General features: G+C 37.1%; 1 protein-coding gene across 1 annotated transcript in view; it reads right to left on the bottom strand.

Annotated features, from left to right (window-relative positions):
• Positions 1-1,607: 1,607 nt before the first annotated feature.
• Positions 1,608-18,278, bottom strand: part of VAPA (VAMP associated protein A) — a 38,638-nt gene continuing 21,967 nt past the window's right edge. Inside the window, exons 3-6 of the mRNA XM_049770139.1 lie at positions 17,197-17,300; positions 16,848-16,928; positions 6,930-7,103; positions 1,608-2,391 (exon numbers count right to left, since the gene is read on the bottom strand). Of these exons, the coding sequence (XP_049626096.1) occupies positions 2,233-2,391; positions 6,930-7,103; positions 16,848-16,928; positions 17,197-17,300 (518 nt within the window). The 3' untranslated portion in view covers positions 1,608-2,232. The remainder of the gene's footprint in view (positions 2,392-6,929; positions 7,104-16,847; positions 16,929-17,196; positions 17,301-18,278) is intronic.

Genomic DNA, 18,278 nt, shown 5'->3' with positions numbered 1-18,278 from the left:
GATAAATTTTCAAATATTAAATGTTTAAAGGATGGCTATGAAATATCAAGCTTGAGACTTATAACCAGTATTTGAGTATATAGAGCTTTAAGCCAAGGAATTGCTGACTCTGCACTGATGGAACAAATGCAAGATTTTGGGGTAGAGGCATGCCTTTCCAGTTATCAGGAAGAATGGAAATTTTACAATGACTGAAAAGTAAACAGCAATGAAAACATTACCCCAGAAGCATGCAATGAACAGGTATTAATTGTGCTTGTGTTTAGTAATTTTACACATAGAAGAGGCTTTATAAAATATATCATAGAGAGCATAATGACATCTGATAAATTCAAAACACCTGAAAATAAGAATACAACAAAACTTTTCTTTACGTAATGTACACAGACCTGGGCCTAACATACATCACTGCACCACACCTAGTCCCAAAATCCAATTTCTCATCAGATAAAAACATTTTTTTCAGAAATAAAAATTTGATCAGTAATAGGCTGTACTAAGGATATAAAACCCCAATCAATATATTTCCTCTGGTTCCAAAATTTTCTATGCTCATGCACATGAAACAAGTTAAGATTAAGTGCAGAAATGGGGCCAGAGGGTTGGTGAGGTGGCGCTAGAGGTAAGGTGTCTGTCTGCCTTGCAAGCGCTAGCCAAGGAAGGACCCCGGTTTGATCCCCCGGCGTCCCATATGGTCCCCCCAAAGCCAGCGGCAATTTCTGAGCACTTAGCTAGGAGTAACCCCTGAGCATCAAACGAGTGTGGCCCGAAAAACCAAAAAAAAAAAAAAAATAAAGAAAAGAAATGGGGCCAGAGCAATGGCACAGCAGTAGGGCATTTGCCTTGCATGTGGACCGAGGCTCAATCCCCAGCATCCCATATGGTCCCCCAAGCCAGGAGCAATTTCCAAGCACATAGCCAGGAGAATCCCCTGAGCGTCACTCGGTGTGGCCCAAAAACAAAAAACAAAGAAACAAACAAAAAGATTAAGTGCAGGGAAAGTATTAGATCTTATAAGGCTTTTATTTATATGGAAACTTTGTTTCATATGAACAGATTTTGCGAAAGGAAGAAATCATTTTCACAAAAAAAATTTCCTATGGCTACCTTGGTAAATACTAAATATGCATAATGGAAATATATTTTGAGGGGCAAAATGAGCAGGTAAAAAAATACCTATTTTAACTATTAAATGCTCTAAAATGAAATTATCATTAGGTTTATTAAATAGCACTTGACTGAATCAGGGAGAATTTTTATCTTTGTTGAGAAAACACTTTGTAAGACCTGCTAAGAATGTGGAAAGTTAACCAGAGAAGAGTCACAGGACAAACTCATAAACTGACTCAAACCACATCAGTTTTATCCTTTTGGCGTTTGTTCAGATTATCTTGAAAGTACACTTATTATGGCCTTCCAAAATACCAAAAGTTGCTTGAAATTTTATCAATTTCTTTTCTTATTAGAGATTGAAAACTCTGAAGTCACAAAACTGCAGTGTCTAAAAGTGCTTCACTGAAGTGACAATGTACATTCTGAATCCAAAACTCCCCTTTGGTGAACTCCTAGTCTCCCCATCTAATGACACGACAGACACAAACAAGCTATTCAGCAAGAATCTGTTAACAGTTTTATTTTCTTTAATGTTAAATACCATGGGACAGGACTGTAAGGATGAGAAACTCAGTCAACAACTGCCTCACAAGGGGTAAGAAAATTCTGCCATGATATTAGCAAAGGTAAAGGAGAAAATTTACACTGTAAGAGGCACCATTTCCCCACAGACTACCTCTTGGCATTTCCTGAATGAGTGGAATTAGCAATCTAAATAAATCATATTTCAAGAGGTAACAGCAACAGATAAAATTTAAAGGGATTATTAAAATAACATTTACAAGACTCTGAACAATTCTTGAACTCTTATTAAAACCACAAAGAAAGAACAATTCTTTATTTATGAATTTCATAAAGGACTGAATGTGCAACTGACATCTGCTAGTGATCTGATAATATACAATTTTTGTCCAGTAGCCGAACAGTTTGTTTTTTATTGTGTTGTCTAACCGTAAGAGATCATTAAAGGCAAAGCCTATATGACGCTGTACACACACACACAACAAAAAAAAATGGTCACTGTGGGCCATACTACCAATGAAATGGTAGGTAAACAAATCTTTTCTGGTCAAGAGAAAAAAAAAAGAAAGAAAGAAATAGCACTCAGCATGCTTCACTCTACAAGATGAATTTCCCTAGAAAGAATCCAATGAAAATGGCTGCAATTACAACAAGAAGTGAAGGAAGGGGACTGGTGACATTATCTCTGAAGGATGCAGCTGAGGTTGATCCAGGTTTATCCGAATGTGCTACCTTTCTGAGCCGTAAGCCTTCATCCTAGAAAATAAAGCACAAAATTAAGATTTTAAAACAAGCAAGCATATAAGCAGACTACCAAACCAAAAAAAAACTATCAACAGAATGAAGATCAGTGTGTATATAGCTAGGAGTGAGAACAGGGGTTAAAGAGCAGAATCATTCTAAGGTGATATAAACAATCTATAACTGGATTCTAGGGATGGCTGCACAGCCCTAAAAGTTTATTAAAAATCACATTAGAGATATGCCCAGTGCCGTCTTTATGAAATGTGAATTATACCTTAATAACACATCTTTTTTTTTTCTTTTTTTTTCTGTTTTGGTTTTTGGATCATACCAGCAGCACTCAGGGGTTACTCCTGGCTCTATACTCAGAAATCGCTCCTGGCAGGCTCAGGGGACCATATGGGATGCCAGGATTCGAACCACCATTCTTCTGCATGCAAGGAAAACGCCCTACCTCTGTGCTATCTCTCCAGCCCTTAATAACACAAATTTTATAAACTTGTACTACTTCCAGAAAACTGAGGGAAAAAAGATATGGTTGTGTTTCCACAAAAGGAAAAATGCTAATAAAATTAATATGCATACTTCCAAGATAGTTCACAGAAATTCTTTTTTTTTTTTTTTTTTTTTTTTGGTTTTTGGGCCACACCCGTTTGACGCTCAGGGGTTACTCCTGGCTATGTGCTCAGAAATCGCCCCTGGCTTGGGGGAACCATATGGGACGCCGGGGGATCGAACCACTGTCCGTTCCTTGGCTAGCGCTTGTAAGGCAGGCACCTTACCTCCAGCGCCACCGCCCGGCCCCTCACAGAAATTCTTAAGTAAAATAGTTTTATTTTTAGAAATTCATGGGAGGGAGAGGGATACAGACAGATGTGTTCAAGAGAGAATAGTTTTCTCCAAAATGAAAAGCCCACAATATTGTTCATTAGTTATATCTCTCCTAGCCCCAACAGCTAGACTACCAAAATCAAACCTGTAAGGTTTTATCCTTGCTGGACCTGGACACTGGCACCAGAGGCAGAGAAAAGAGTTCACTGAAGGAGGAAACAGAACTGTGTAAGATTTTAGGGAAAGAGGAGACTAAAAAGAAATCTAAATAATGCAGTTTTTTATATGCTCACAGTAAAATAAAAGGCTCCTCTGTTAACATGTCAGCAGACCTGGACAGGTAAGATTTTTTTTTAAATGCTCACTAGGAAAGGAAGACACAAGTATGCACAAGATCATTCTTCTGTACCACATAACTCACTGAACATTGCCGTAGATAGGAGGAGGTCCCCAGCAACACCAGATGTGGACCTGGTGGTCCACAGTATGTGCTCAAATGCCCAAGCAGTGAACTATCCAGTCCATTTGGCCAAGTGGTCCCCCAAACTCAGGAACGTTTGCTTAGAAAAAGCAAAATAAGCTTCTCACTCCCCCCAGAAAAAAAAACCAACTGGATTAAGAACATAGCGCTACAAAAATAAAATGACATAGTGAAAAGACATGTCTGAGAAAGTGATTCTTGGCAAAAATGATAAAGATCTTATATGTGAAAAAATTAAAAGGCCTGAAAATTATTCCCACTTTTTTTTTTTTTTTTGGTTTTTGGGCCACACCCTGTGACGCTCAGGGGTTACTCCTGGCTATGCGCTCAGAAGTTGCTCCTGGCTTCTTGGAGGACCATATGGGACGCCGGGGGATCGAACCGCGGTCCGTCCTAGGCTAGCGCAGGCAAGGCAGGCACCTTACCTCCAGCGCCACCGCCCGGCCCCTATTCCCGCATTTTTAAAAGCATAAAGATTTTGGAGGTGATGGGCAGGATTAGATCAAACCGTATGGGGATTTCAGTACTTACTTCAGGCTTTTCTTAGGGATTTAGCAGTGCCCAGGGCCATATGCATATGCAATACTGGGGATAGAATGCAGGTCAGCCATGTTCAAGGCAAGCACCTTACCTGCTCTATTATCTTTCTCATACCAGCAGAATGATTTCTTCTAAAATAATCACTTTAGAGATATTAGCCAATCAGAGTACGGATAAAGTTTTATTCATCTCTCATTCAATCTTGCTATTTTCCGGTGCTGCCCACACCTGCTGCTATTCCTAGAATTTTTAGTTGCCATTTCTTTCTCTACCAAGAGACAGTAATTCCTCCCCCCCCCCCCCCAAAAACCACTGGGTGTATTTTTGGTCTTTCATCTAAACAGAAAAACATGGAAGTCATCCAAAGTAGATAAAGTAAAAGAACATTCCTTAAAACTCCCAAGCATAGATGTGGATGTGAAATGGTTATATTCTCCATTATCCATGATAGGTGCTAGCATAATGAACCCTTAGAGTGGTACTATCAATATGAAAACGATATTCAGAAAAAAATAGTATAACATAGATCAATTAAGATATAATGTCTTATTTAAGTTGGGTGGGATGTATGTGCCTGACCTGGTGGAGCTCAAGGATCAAACCTAGGCCTCCTGCATGGAAAGCACTCAGCCCTTTGAGTATAGCTCCTGGATTCACAAAGTATTGCAACAATTAAGAGTGTTTGCCTTCCATGTGTATTCAATCCTCAGCACCACAGAATATGGAGAAGAGTGTAGTTTCTATATATATTATACAGACAGGATAATCCTACATAGATTATGTCCCATAATACACTTTATTTCATATATATCTTTGTACCATTTGTTTTCATACAAAAAACTGGCATGGATGAAGTTATAGTGGGTAGGGTGTTTGCCAGTCAACCCAGGTTTGATCTCTGGCTCTACATATGATCCTCTAAGCCTCTCTAGAGTGATCCTCGGGCATAGCTGAAAGTAAGCCCTGAGCACCACCGAGTATGCCCCCCCCCAACACATATACACATGGGAAAAATAACATAAATGAACTTATCGAAAACTGTACATGCACTATGAATACAAAAGTCAATATACATAGTGATTGCCTGTGAGAATTGGAAAAAGACCTCCACAAACAACACAACAGTGATGGCAAGCAAATGTGAAACAGAATTTCAAACTTTTTCTTATGGCAAGAAAAAAACCCAGAAGAGGTTATACTGAAAAGGCAACAATAGGAGTTTCCAAGAGCAGTGTGGGTATGGATTGTATAGGCATGTTTGTATGCTTAAGGACAAGATTTTAGGACATTTCATAAGAAGGAAATGCTGAAGTTCAAGCAAAAGAAAAATGCTAAATTAGATGCTTCTTTAGGAAACTTATCCACTGGTCCAATGGAAAAGAAAGCTTCAAATGTAAGTCAATATTTTAAATATTCAAATGGCACATTAAAGGTAAAAAGAAACTAGTAAAGTCAATAAAATCTTAGTCAATCTAAAATAATATTTCTATGTCTAACAATACAAAGAGAAACCAACAGAATACATCTCAATCCAAGTACTCCTCTGGCAGAATTGTTTTTAGGGTTTTTTTTTTTTTTTTTTTTTGGTTTTTGGGCCACATGCAGTAACGCTCAGGGGTTACTCCTGGCTTGGAGGGACCATATGAGATACCGGGGGATCAAACCAAGTCTGTCCTAGGCTAGTGCGGGCAAGACAAACGCCTTACTGCTTGTGCCATCACTCCAGCCCATCGCTGGCAGAATTCTTTTTTTTTTGAGGGGGGGGGGGTTGGGGCCACACCCGGTGGTGCTCAGGGGTTGTTACTCCTGGCTGTCTGCTCAGAAATAGCTCCTGGCAGGCACGGGGGACCACATGGGACACCGGGATTCGAACCAACCACCTTTGGTCCTGGATCAGCTGCTTGCAAGGCAAACGCTGCTGTGCTATCTCTCCAGGCCCCGCTGGCAGAATTCTTAAATTTTTACTGGTGACTCATTTTTGCCCCCCCCCCAAATTTCTATAACTCCAGGTTCAATACTAATTAAACTTTTACTGGTAATAAGAATTTATTTTAAAACAAGTATTTCATGACCCAACTCACCCACCATTATTAGGGTCACACACATAGGAGTTACCCTAACTATGGGTTCAGTTGCAGGGGTCTCAAACTCAATTTATCTGCAGGCCGCAGCAGGCAAAGTCGGGGTGATCCTTGACTGCAAAGTCAGTAGTAAGCCTTGAACATTCGGGGATGTGACCCTAACAACTAAAACAAAAACAAAACAAAAAGATTCCTCTAGGGCAGGGCCACAAAATGTACGGAGGGCCGTTTGCGGCCCGCAGTCTGCAAGTATGAGACTCCTGGTTTAAGGTCTCAAGACATAGTGAAAGCAGCTTTATGCACAACACTAGGAAATTCAAATGCCTCTGGCACAGAATGGGAAAGCTGGTACAGGAGAGGAAACTAGTATTACCAGAGGACAGGTTACAGATACTTGGATCATTCACTAGTAATAGAACATAAGAAATCATAATAAAACTGTAAAAAATAAATAGGAATGAGGGTAAAAAACCAAGACATAATCAAAACGAGGAAAAGAGAAAGAATTGACCCAGAATAAATTTTAAACTGATAAAATGCCCTAGACCTGTTCACAAGTCCTGTGCTTGGTTTAAGTCAAAGAATCTTCCATATTAAAAAAGTAAGTAAATACTTACTCTCAGATGTCGATTTTCTTCTGATAGTTTCATCATTTCTCCCTGAAGTCTTTTACACTCTTCCATGAGTTTCCTTGTTTCAGTATCATTAAGTGAAACACTATGCGGTTTTGGCATGGGTCCATCTTGTTTAGATGCATTCAATGGAACAGCTTTGCTAGGTTCCATATCATTCTGTATCATTAAAATATCAGGAAAAAATTTTAATTTAAAACTCAAACAAATAAAACTATAAATTCCATATCCTGCTTTCCAAGAACTTATCTAAACAAAAAGGTTAAGAGTTTCCCATTTCATTAGAATTTTTTAAAACACAAGATTTTCAGTAAGAAAATTCAAAATAAGCAACCCATTCCCTTTACTCCCATAACCCTTGCACTTACCTGAGACTAAAGCACTTATCATCTATCAATGTATCTTTGATGTCCTTTCCTAGAACACTTCAAAGGCTGGTAGGGCAAGAGACAGTTTTCTGTATTTACCCCCTAAACTCAGCACTTTAGTTAGTGGTAGATATTCAATGACAGTATACTGAAAGACTAATATTAAACAAAATCCAAATATGAAGACCATTTTCAGACCATTTTCTAATTCTGCAATTCAAGTGAGTTTTTTCAAGGCAGAGGGCATTACTTGAATCAATCCAGTGAAATTAATTAGGAAACTTCCTAAAAAATATAATTTACAAGAACACCTAATTTCTATCAATGTAGAAAGCATAACTGAAGAATATAAACCTAAAAGGAAAATAATGAAAGTAATGAACACAAACTTATGGCAAAAAGACGGGGAAAGGACAGAAGTTAAATTCAAAACTCAAAGCATAAATGACTGTCAGATACTCAATAATACTTGGCTTTGATTCCAGTGAGTCAATTATGGAGGAATCACAGTAGCAGTTTTTAAAACTCAAAATTCTTACCACCAATTTTGAAATTTGTGACAAAAGCATCAAGATAACTAGGGAAGTATATTACTATGGCTTAAAATGCCTAGTATCATTTATAGTATCATATACACTCACTATGCCCCATACCACTACACCCAAATACCCCAAATATATGCTAAATATAAATGAATCATTCAAGAGGTAAAGCTATATTATATTTCTTTTTAAAGGGGGTATAATTTATCACTATACCCAATTCATGTAAAACATGTTATAAAGTACCTTTTATTTATGACTACATGACATATAACATCTGATCTTTGCCTCAGAATCTTCACATTCTGAATGATGTCTATGTCATTTCCCTTCTCAAAGTTCTCCTGTTGCTAGTTCTATAATTCTTTACTCTTTCCTATACTGTTCCAAATTCAATTCCATTTCCATTAAGAATTTGTTTTTAGCAGAATGTATAAGAGGTAAGGCACTTGCCTTGCATGAAACAAGCCCTGGCTCAAATCCCAGCCCCACATATGGTCCCCCAAGTATCACCAGGGGTCACGACTGAAGAGAAACAGGAGCAGCCCCAGAGCAAAGCAGGTGTGGCAAAAATAAAAGTTTAGATATATTTTTCTCTCTGCCAAAATTCTTTACTAAATAGTGTATCTCCCAAATAATCAACATACATAAATCACTTTTCTTTTACTGACTTAATAGCCTTTTTTAAATCACTTTAAATGATGTCATTGAGTAAGTCTATTCTATGCATTAGCAGAATTACTCAAAACATTTCATTGACAAGAACTTTTTCCATTCCTTGGGATTTAAGATTAAAAAGTCAGTATTTTTATAGAGGCAAATAGGGTTTTCCTGTTTATTAACTTTTCTTAATGCCAGAAACGTCACATATAATCTGTGGGACATAACCAAAGGAGTAGCATGCAAATGATAAAGCTTAAGCATTTCTCAAGAATGAGCTAATTATGTAATAAAACAAGCTACAGAGTAATTATTTCACATACTACTTAGGCCCCCCCTACAAAAGTCACAATATACATATATACATAAATTTCTTTTAAAAAATCTAATTTATTTATATATTTAAAGTTAAGATATATAACCTAACTTTGTTGGGCATTTAACAAGGGCAAGGGGATGAATCATTCATGTAATAACAATCTGAAAGTCCTGGTAGGAAACATTAAGGCTGCTGTGACTGTAAATTTATGATTCCTGAATTCAGGAGCTGCATTAGTGAGGTTAGGCTCCAAGAAAGCACCAAGTTCCTTCAGAATTTCTTCAGACTGATCCAAAGAGAACACTGGCTGTTCTGAGAACCATGAAACAAGCAAACTAAAGGAATAGGCTGTGACTTAAACTGATAGAAAAGTAACATTCTATTAACACATTTAATAATGTAACATGGAAGATTAAAGCCATGATACAATTAACATAAAACAACATATATTTTGAACTATTATTTTCCTTCTATAATATTTACCCTATTTATAATAATTCCTATCCATTACTTCATTTTAGTTCTGTATTCCTTTTAATACAGACCTCTTTAAACCTCTGGAATTTCAATTCCAATATTCTTAAACTATATCTACTGGGAATTAGGAAGAGAGTGAATTAAGGACTGGAATTAGAAAACAGTAAAATTTAGACAAAGTCAATATGGGCAATGCAGGCTTAACAATAACAAAGAAGTTAAGAAACACTTAACTTTGGGGCGGGGGGTGTGGGGGAGTGAAGGTGCAGTTGAAACTGAGGCTCCCACTAGTGCTCAGGAGGCTCCAGGAGCCAATCTCAGCTACATTCAACCTACCTGTTCTAGACAGGGTTCAGTGGGACCTGAATCAGTGGGACCTGATTCAGTGATGTTGAGGGCTTCCAGGTTTACCTGGCAGTTCTCAGAACAATAAAACTGAGGGCCTCTGCAGGTCCTAAGTTATTTCCCCAGCAGAGAAGCTACTGACTCTTAGTTTAATTATGGTACCTGAAGTATAAAGGAAGTCAAATGGCTAAAGTCAAGGAAATAGCACCAAATAATCAGAAGCATAATAGTGTCTAAATCGGGGACTTAAGAGACTATATAAATAAAGAGGACCTAAAGTCCTCATTATAGAAAATGATTAAGATGGGGCCAGAGAGATAGCACAGCGGTAGGGCGTTTGCCTTGCATGCAGAAGGATGGTGGTTCAAATCCCAGCATCCCATTTGGTCCTCCGAGCCTGCCAGGGGCAATTTCTGAGCATAGAGCCAGGAGTAACCCCTGAGTGCTGAGTGTGACCCAAAAAAAAAAAAAAAAAACCAAAACAACAATAACAAAAACCTAAAAGAAACAAAATTTACTTTCATTTTAAAAGTAAATTCTCTAGGATCAGTGACAAAAAAAACTAAAAATAAATGTAACAATGGGGCCGGAGTGCTAGCACAGCAGTAGGGCATTTGCCTTGCAGGCGACTGACCTAGGAAGAACCACTGTTTGACCCCACCCCCCACCCCACCTCCCGCGTTCCATATGGTTCACTAAGACAGGAGTGATTTCTGAGCGTATAGCCAGGAGTAACCCTTGAGTGTCACCGGGTGTGGCCCAAAAACAAACAAACAAAAATCAAAGAAACAAAAAGATTATATTATTTAAGTCATACTTGCAAAGTCAAGTATTAGAAACTTTTTCAAACTGTGGGGTTCCTTAAATTTCCAGTAAGGAAGAAATAATAAAGAAAACAAAGAAAACATACAATCAGTCACCCATCCAAAAGCTACCCTAAGTTTATTGATGTGCTGGCACTCAAAGAGAACAGAGTCCACTACACACACATACGTGCACAAATATTAAATTCATCTACAACCTAAGGTCTTTCGGACTTTAACCACAAATTCTCCTGTCCTTGGGCGCTGTAACTAACACTTAAAGAAGGATTACTGTTACATTTGGAAATAAAATACATGACTTTTTCATTTAGCTTTAAAAAATGCATTTATATAAGTACTTGCATAAAGAATTGTTATATGACAGCTCTGAGCTTTATTCCTAGTTCAGGCCTAGAACGGCCTACTAGTTTGTTCAAAATAAATGTCCAAGTAAATTTTGAAGTGTTGTTTCCAAAATATGAGTGGCAAGAAGAATATCACTAACTTTATAATACTGCTCATACTGATAATTTGCCAAACAGAAGTTTATGAGAGGAATTAAGTGATTTGTGGTTCTTACTAGTTGATCTATTGTAGGACACATTCAATATCCACATATTATAAGTAACTACAGTAACATAATCAGTAATACCAGTAGTTTCCTTATCTCTTAGCTCCCTAAAACAAACCTTCTGCTTCTCCTGTTTGAATACATTGAGTCCCCTGGAATCACTCTTCAAGAGAAAACAGGAAGGTGTAGCAACTGTGGTGGAGATGCTGCTCACTGAAGTGACAACTGGAACAGTCCCTGATGGAGTGTTGCCCTGAGGTAGCATGGGAAACATATTCTGAGATACACACCAAACTCTGACTTTTCTCCTGCATGGAAGTGGGAATGACTAACACAGAAATCATTAGGCTCTACATCATTTATATCTTACTATAAAATATCTCTAACATATATAAAATATTCATAGTAACAGCTCTATCCAAGTAAAAGTACAAGTTTCTAAACCAGTTTTTCATATATCCCAAATAAAATTATGACCAACCTGCACCAAGTTCACTAAATAACTGTACTAAATTTAAACTAGTCTCTTACTGTAAAAGATGAGTAGTTTCTAACTTTTTTGCTCATGATATGTCACTAATTAGTATTTATCTCTCTATTATATATTTACATATATGTGTGTATATATATATATATATAAAAGCTATTTTCTTATACTTGGTAGTACTCAACCTGAACTTTTTTTTTTTTTTTTTTTGGTTTGGGGGTCATACCCTATAGCACTCAGGGGCTACTCCTCCTAGGTCTATACTCAGAAATCGCCACAGCAGGCTTGGGGGACCATATGCGGTGCCAGGATTCAAACCATGGTCCTTCTGCATGCAAAGCAAATGCCTTACCTCCAATGCCATCTCTCCGGCCCCTCAAACTGAACAATTTTTAAATAAAAAGATTCTTCTTTAAATTCAAAAAATACAATTGTTTATAAAATTCTGCACTCAACACCCAAACTTCTCACACCAAACATTTTCGACCCCTTCAAGACCCAACAAACAACTGACATCCTCCCTCTGACCCTACCCCCATGCTCAGTGATCTCCCTGATAGTGCTGGATGTGAAGTGGCCAGGATAAAACACAGAGCCCCCCAAGTGCAAAGAATATGATCTAGACCACATGATTCCCTGAGTTTCACCAGGAACCCCCCCACCAGCAACTGTTAGAGGAGTAGCCAGCCCGTAGGCACTTCTAGTTATGAACACCCAAAAGGTTCTTGTGTATTTTTACATATACACATATACAACTAGGTACCATCTTTTGTTACAATAAATTGTAAAACATGTATTAGACACTAATAAAACATTCCAGTACTTTGAAGTTTCACATATTCTATAAAAGTGTAAGATCTAACATTAAACTCATGTGCTGACGAAAGAAAATCACACTAACAATTACTAAGATGGCACTGAGTTTCTGCTAGTTTGTATTCAACTTAAACATAATTCTCAATAAAAAAATTTAATGTGTGGTTTAGTAAATAACGTCACAATGAGTCTCAAGTACTAGTCTGTATTTCTAGCAGTGTATTTTACAGAATCCTATCTATTCTACAAGAAATCACATTATTTAAGTACAAATAAGAGTCACTGTGTTCAACATTTTCCTCTTTCATGCATCTCATATGCAAATAAATATGCTTCATTGCTTATACACTGAGAAAGAGCATTATTTTTAGAACTGTTCCAAATTCATTTGAACACAGAAGTCCTCAAACAAAGTACATTTCTGAGAAAGTATTATAAAAAGCAGTTTTTGGGTGCTGAGGAAGGGAGACAGACAACACAGAACAACTCCCAGGCAGTACTCAGGGGACCCAGAGGCCTCTGTCAATGTTACTCTGCTCAACTGTGTGGACTACACAAGAAAAACGCAGTGTCTTGCTGTTCACCAAGAACAAATTCAGCAGTAGTAAGGGAGAACAAACTAGAAATAAGAATAATAAGAAAAGGACAAAGTAGAAGATTTCCACATGGTACTAGTCCTTTGACTAGTCTTAGGCCTGTTAGTTCTTTTTTTTCATACTCATTAATCAAGCCTAGGTTTAGTTAGGTTATTTATTAAGTTATTAGGCCTTTCATTCATAAGTTTAATGAACTATCATTATTAAAATATAAAACCCCCATTTTATGTGCAAAACTAGAAATGTAAAAGCCAATGAAATATACTGATCAGAAATAATGGGCCAAGGAGGTCACTCAAGGGCTAGTGCATACATGAAGCTTCGGTTCAATCCTTGGTACTGCATGGTACCGCAGTGTCACCAGAAACAAGTCCTAAGCACTGTGTCAAGAATGACAACCCTAGCACTGTGTGGCCTCCAAACTAAATAAGGTGACTTTGACCTCTCTATTAGCTGCACAATGTTGCTAAACATTGAGTGCACACAAATCACCACCCTCACCCACTTCCATTCCCCACACCTACACCACCCCTACACCAGCTAAAAATCACTCATATAGACACTGTATACCAATAACTAACCACCAAAACACAGAAGAGACCTAATGCCTCCTGGAATGCATATATCACCTACAAAATAATCTTTCTAGGGCTGGGGAAACAGTACAGCAGGTAAGTGCTTGCTTCCATGTAGTCAACCTGGATTTGATTCCTGGCATCCCAGATGATACCCCAAGCCTGCCATAAGTGATCCCTGAGAACAGAGCCAGGAGTAAGGCCTGAGTCCCAACAGATGTGATCCCAAAACAAACAAAACCAGTAATTCAGCAAAAAACAAACTGAAGTTTTAAAAACAATCATAAAAAAAATCTCAAAGAAAAAAATAGGGCCGAAGAGATAGTATGGACGTAAAGTGTTTGCCTTGCATGCAGAAGGACGGTGGTTCGCATCCCATATGGTCCCCTGAGCCTGCCAGGAGCGATTTCTGAGCGCAGAGCCAGGAATAACCCAAGTGCTGCCAGATGTGACCCAAAAACCAAAAAAAAAAAAGAAAATACACAATATCTGCTCAGTAAAGAAATGTACAGGACAAACCCTATTAACTTAATGACTTGTAAGATGAAAGCAAAGATTAAATATTTCAAAATATATCTTCCATTAACACCAATAATGTAGATCTTATTTCAGACTCTATTAAAAGCAAAGTAAAAAATAAAACTAATGACATGTGTCAATATACTTGACACTTGATTACTAATAATAACGCTACTTGGTGTGATAGTAGTAATGAAATAAGTGTTTATGCATACATAAACACATTAATCAAGCTTTTAAAGACTTAATGAAGTTAGTCATTAAACTTTTTAACCATTTTAAAAAGTTGTTATCCATGACTAATACTTTATACTAATGATACTATTTTATGTTTGAGATTTTCCTGAAGACACTACATAAGATAGTGGGCTTTAAAAAATTGACTATACAATTAACAACTTATTAGAGTACATTACAAATGGTAAGTGGGGCCTGAGATGCAGCTCAGTAGCAGAGTCCTTGCCTTGCATTTGTGAGCTCCTAGATTTGACTCCCAGTACCAAGTGTTGGTGGGGTCAGACAGATAACTCAACAGACTGGGTGGAGCACATGCTTGGCATGCATGAGCTCAGGGTTTTGATCAAGCTCAAGAGAGCAACCCCAACCATAGAGCAGAGCAGTCCCTGAGCACCAGCACTAAATGCAGTATTTAAAAAAAAGAAGAAATAAAAAACTAATAGGCAATAATTATATCACAAATCCTAATGAAAATACATTCTGCAGCTAGTTCAGTCAGGATTAAATAGTCTCTGGAATAGTAGAACATCAATATGAAGGAGGTGGTTCTATCAGAGCCATGCTACTATTCCTTCTCTATAGTATTTTAAGTTAATTTGAAGCAAGATACGGAAGTAGTTCAATGGACTAGACCACATGTTCAGTCTGAGGAAGGCTCAGGACCAAGCCCTGACACCACATGAACTGATGAGCACCACCAGGACCAACCCAAGCAAATTAGCCCTGAGCACCACACCAGCAATAGTCCCTGACCACTAGTGTGGCTCACAAATCAAAAATAAAAATACAATTCAACTGATCTGAATTACTAGTAATATCTGGCTCAAGAACACTTCTAAAACCCAAGGAAGTTTGCTCATGCTCCATGATGAAAGAATCTGGATGTTCCACTCTGTATTTTGAACAGATCTAAAACCACTTTCTTAAATTACTTTTAGCTGTACAAAGTTAGGTATGTCTGACAAGGCTAATTGTCAGTCATAAATTTCTGTCAGTTGCTAGATTGGATTCCAAAGCAGTTCATGCTATTCTTAATCAGTAATATCAAATATGTGGTTGTAGCCCTTCTCCAATAAAATCTCTGCCAGAGAATAACAGAAGCCTTATGAAAGTCTGTCTGTTTATTAAATGACTGTAAAAAAATGACATACTATACAAAGAAAGAAAATACCCAAATGTGTTTTTAGAGTAAATCATTCCTTATTCCACTGAATTCCACTTCTGGGAATGAATCCAAAGGAAATGAAAACATTATCAAGGAGATGTGTGCTAACCCCACACTGAAAGTACTGTCTACAATAACCAAGACATGGATAAATAAAAAAAATATGAAATATATAGTAGAATATAATGGAATACTATAGGAATAAACCATAAGGGTTTTATGCTAAAGAAAATAAGTGAGGCAGGGGCCAGAAAGATGGCATGGAGGTAGGGTGTTTGCCTTGCATGCAGAAGGACAGTGGTTAGAATCCTGGTATCCCATATGGTCCCCCGAGCCTACCAGAAGACTTCAAATAGGAATCATAATTATGCCATGGAACCTCCCACTTTCCAAATAAGGCACTCATGTTGTTTTTAGTAAACAGATCCAAAAAAATTAGTACATTAAAAAAACAATTTGGTCAACACCTAAGTGACATTAGACAATTTTTCACTGTATTACAAATGCAATAACTGAACACAAACATTTAGACTGCGAGGTTACTTTTCAATAAGGCAAACGATCTTTAGATCTAGATTATGACAGATTGTGGCAACTTAATTTGGCCCTATTTATGTTAAGAGCTAACATTATCCATGTTACATATGTCCCCCAGTTCATCCCCCTCAAATTATATCTGCCTCAGACAAATCCAAAGGCAGCATGAAAATCACTAAGTATGGGGTGGGGGGGGGAGAAAAGAAAGAAAATCATTGAGTAAAATCAGGTACTATTTTAACCCAAATCAAGACTAAGCAAAATACATGAGAATATCTGCTTATTCATAGAAATTAAATTTAAATATTTTCCTCTTTATGGCATATGCACTTAACCACTTAATCACTTTCCCAGTCTTATAGAATATTCCTTTTAATTTCTAAACTATTCTTATTAATTACTAGAAAGCCCTTTCTGTAGACTACTTATTTTAATATACACATACCTCATTGATAAAAAGAATCTAAAATTATTTAAGTAGCAGAAATTTGATAGAATAAAATTCTCCATCATAGTGCTTGAATCAAATTATTTTTCCTTCAAACAAAAAGTTAAAAAAATTTAAACACGCTTTTAAAATACTGAAGAGAGTGAAGGCTGGAGCAAAAAGCACCTTGGATAGGACATTTGCCCTCTATGCAACCAACTTGGGTTCAATCCCAGCATCCCAAACAGTCCCCTGAGTCTGTCCGGAGTAATTTCTAAACACAGACCCAGGAATAACTCTTCAGTGCAGCCACCTGGTGTGGCCCAAAACCAAAAAATAAAAAGCGGAAGAGAAGTTTTAAAAAGTTATATGACTGGCACATCATACTCCACAAATGCCAGTATTAAAATTAATCTAACTTAATTATAAGCTTCCAATTTCCATAAATTTTCTACTTACCAATTTATCGTTTTCATTGGGCAGTTCAAACACACATCTCAATTTAGAATCCATTAATTCATCAGGTTTTGCCTCTTTCCACTAAAAACAAACAAAACCCAACATGAGGCATGGGAGATATGACCAGGGCAAGTCTGCATTCATTAACAAAACATGACTTTCCTCTTAGCAGTAGATCTAAATTGTTTCTAAGAAAATGCTTTTCCAAAATCCTTTAATACAATTTATCTGTAATGAACAGGCTTACCTTATTTTTTAAATTTTAACAATTATGTTTCTCAAATGAGAACTAAACAATCAGTTTAAACCATATTCCCCAAAATATATTCTGTTCAACTTCTATACTTACCACAGCTTCCATATCTGTAATGTTTGGTGGAGCAAAAATTGTCTGTACCATAAACTTGTGTTTACTCTTTTCGTTGGGATCATAGTCAAAAGGCTGAAGCATTACTAAATAAGAAAAAGGGACAGATTACATTGTCTTCTGTGTTTGCTCTTATTCCTATTACCTCATTTCACTAGTAATTAAATAAAATCAGGAAGGGTTTAAGAAACTGGAGAATTTACATCAAGAATCCAGAATCAAATTTATGGTTTAAATTTTTTTTCTGATTTGCTAACTCTTTTAACAACCCAGAAAATAAACAAAAGGCAACTTACAAAATGATTCTATGGTTGGCCTCTCTAAATTTGAGAAAATCTGCAAAATATTGCCAATATAACTATATAAGGCCCATAAGCTTGGGTTATACTGTCTTTTCAAGCTAGTTATTTATATTAAATGTTTCTATAATAGTTTTAGACAATCCAAATTATTATGTAAGTTTAGAAAATGATATTGAGATATCATTTTAGTATTTAGTCATAACAGCTCCTAAAGTTAGCAAACAAATATTTAAAGGAAAATAATCTAAGTAACTGACTAGGCTTTTTTAAGTTTTAACTGACATTTAAGAAGAGTTTATTGGTGAGAAAAGCTAGCTCCAAGGACTAGAGTCCATGCTTTTCATGTTATCTCCCCACCCCCAAAAGCACATAAGTGGGAACATTCTCTCAGCGCCAACAAGTATAGTCCTAAAACTTAACAACCTCTCCAAAAAAAAAAGTTTTTAAAGAACAAATTTTTTAAATCTGATTCCAACAAAGTATACTAGGAAAACAGTCCCATGATTTCTCACTTTTTTCCTAGCATTGTAAATGCCATATTCAAATTTCTCCTATATTTTCAATTGCCTGGTAAAGGTTCTCAAGATTACACATTTTTAATAAGTAATGAATTGACAGCTGGAGCAACAGCACAGTGGTACAGCATTTGCCTCGCACAGGGCTGACCTAGGAAAGGACCCAGGATCAATTCCTGGCATGGTCCTCCAAGCCTGCCAGGGGCAATTTCTGAGCACAGAGCTAGGAATAACCTCTGAGTGCCCT

The sequence above is a fragment of the Suncus etruscus genome, chromosome 3 (assembly GCF_024139225.1).
Source record: "Suncus etruscus isolate mSunEtr1 chromosome 3, mSunEtr1.pri.cur, whole genome shotgun sequence".
NCBI lineage: Eukaryota > Metazoa > Chordata > Mammalia > Eulipotyphla > Soricidae > Suncus > Suncus etruscus.
This window is presented reverse-complemented; position numbering and strand designations above follow the sequence as displayed.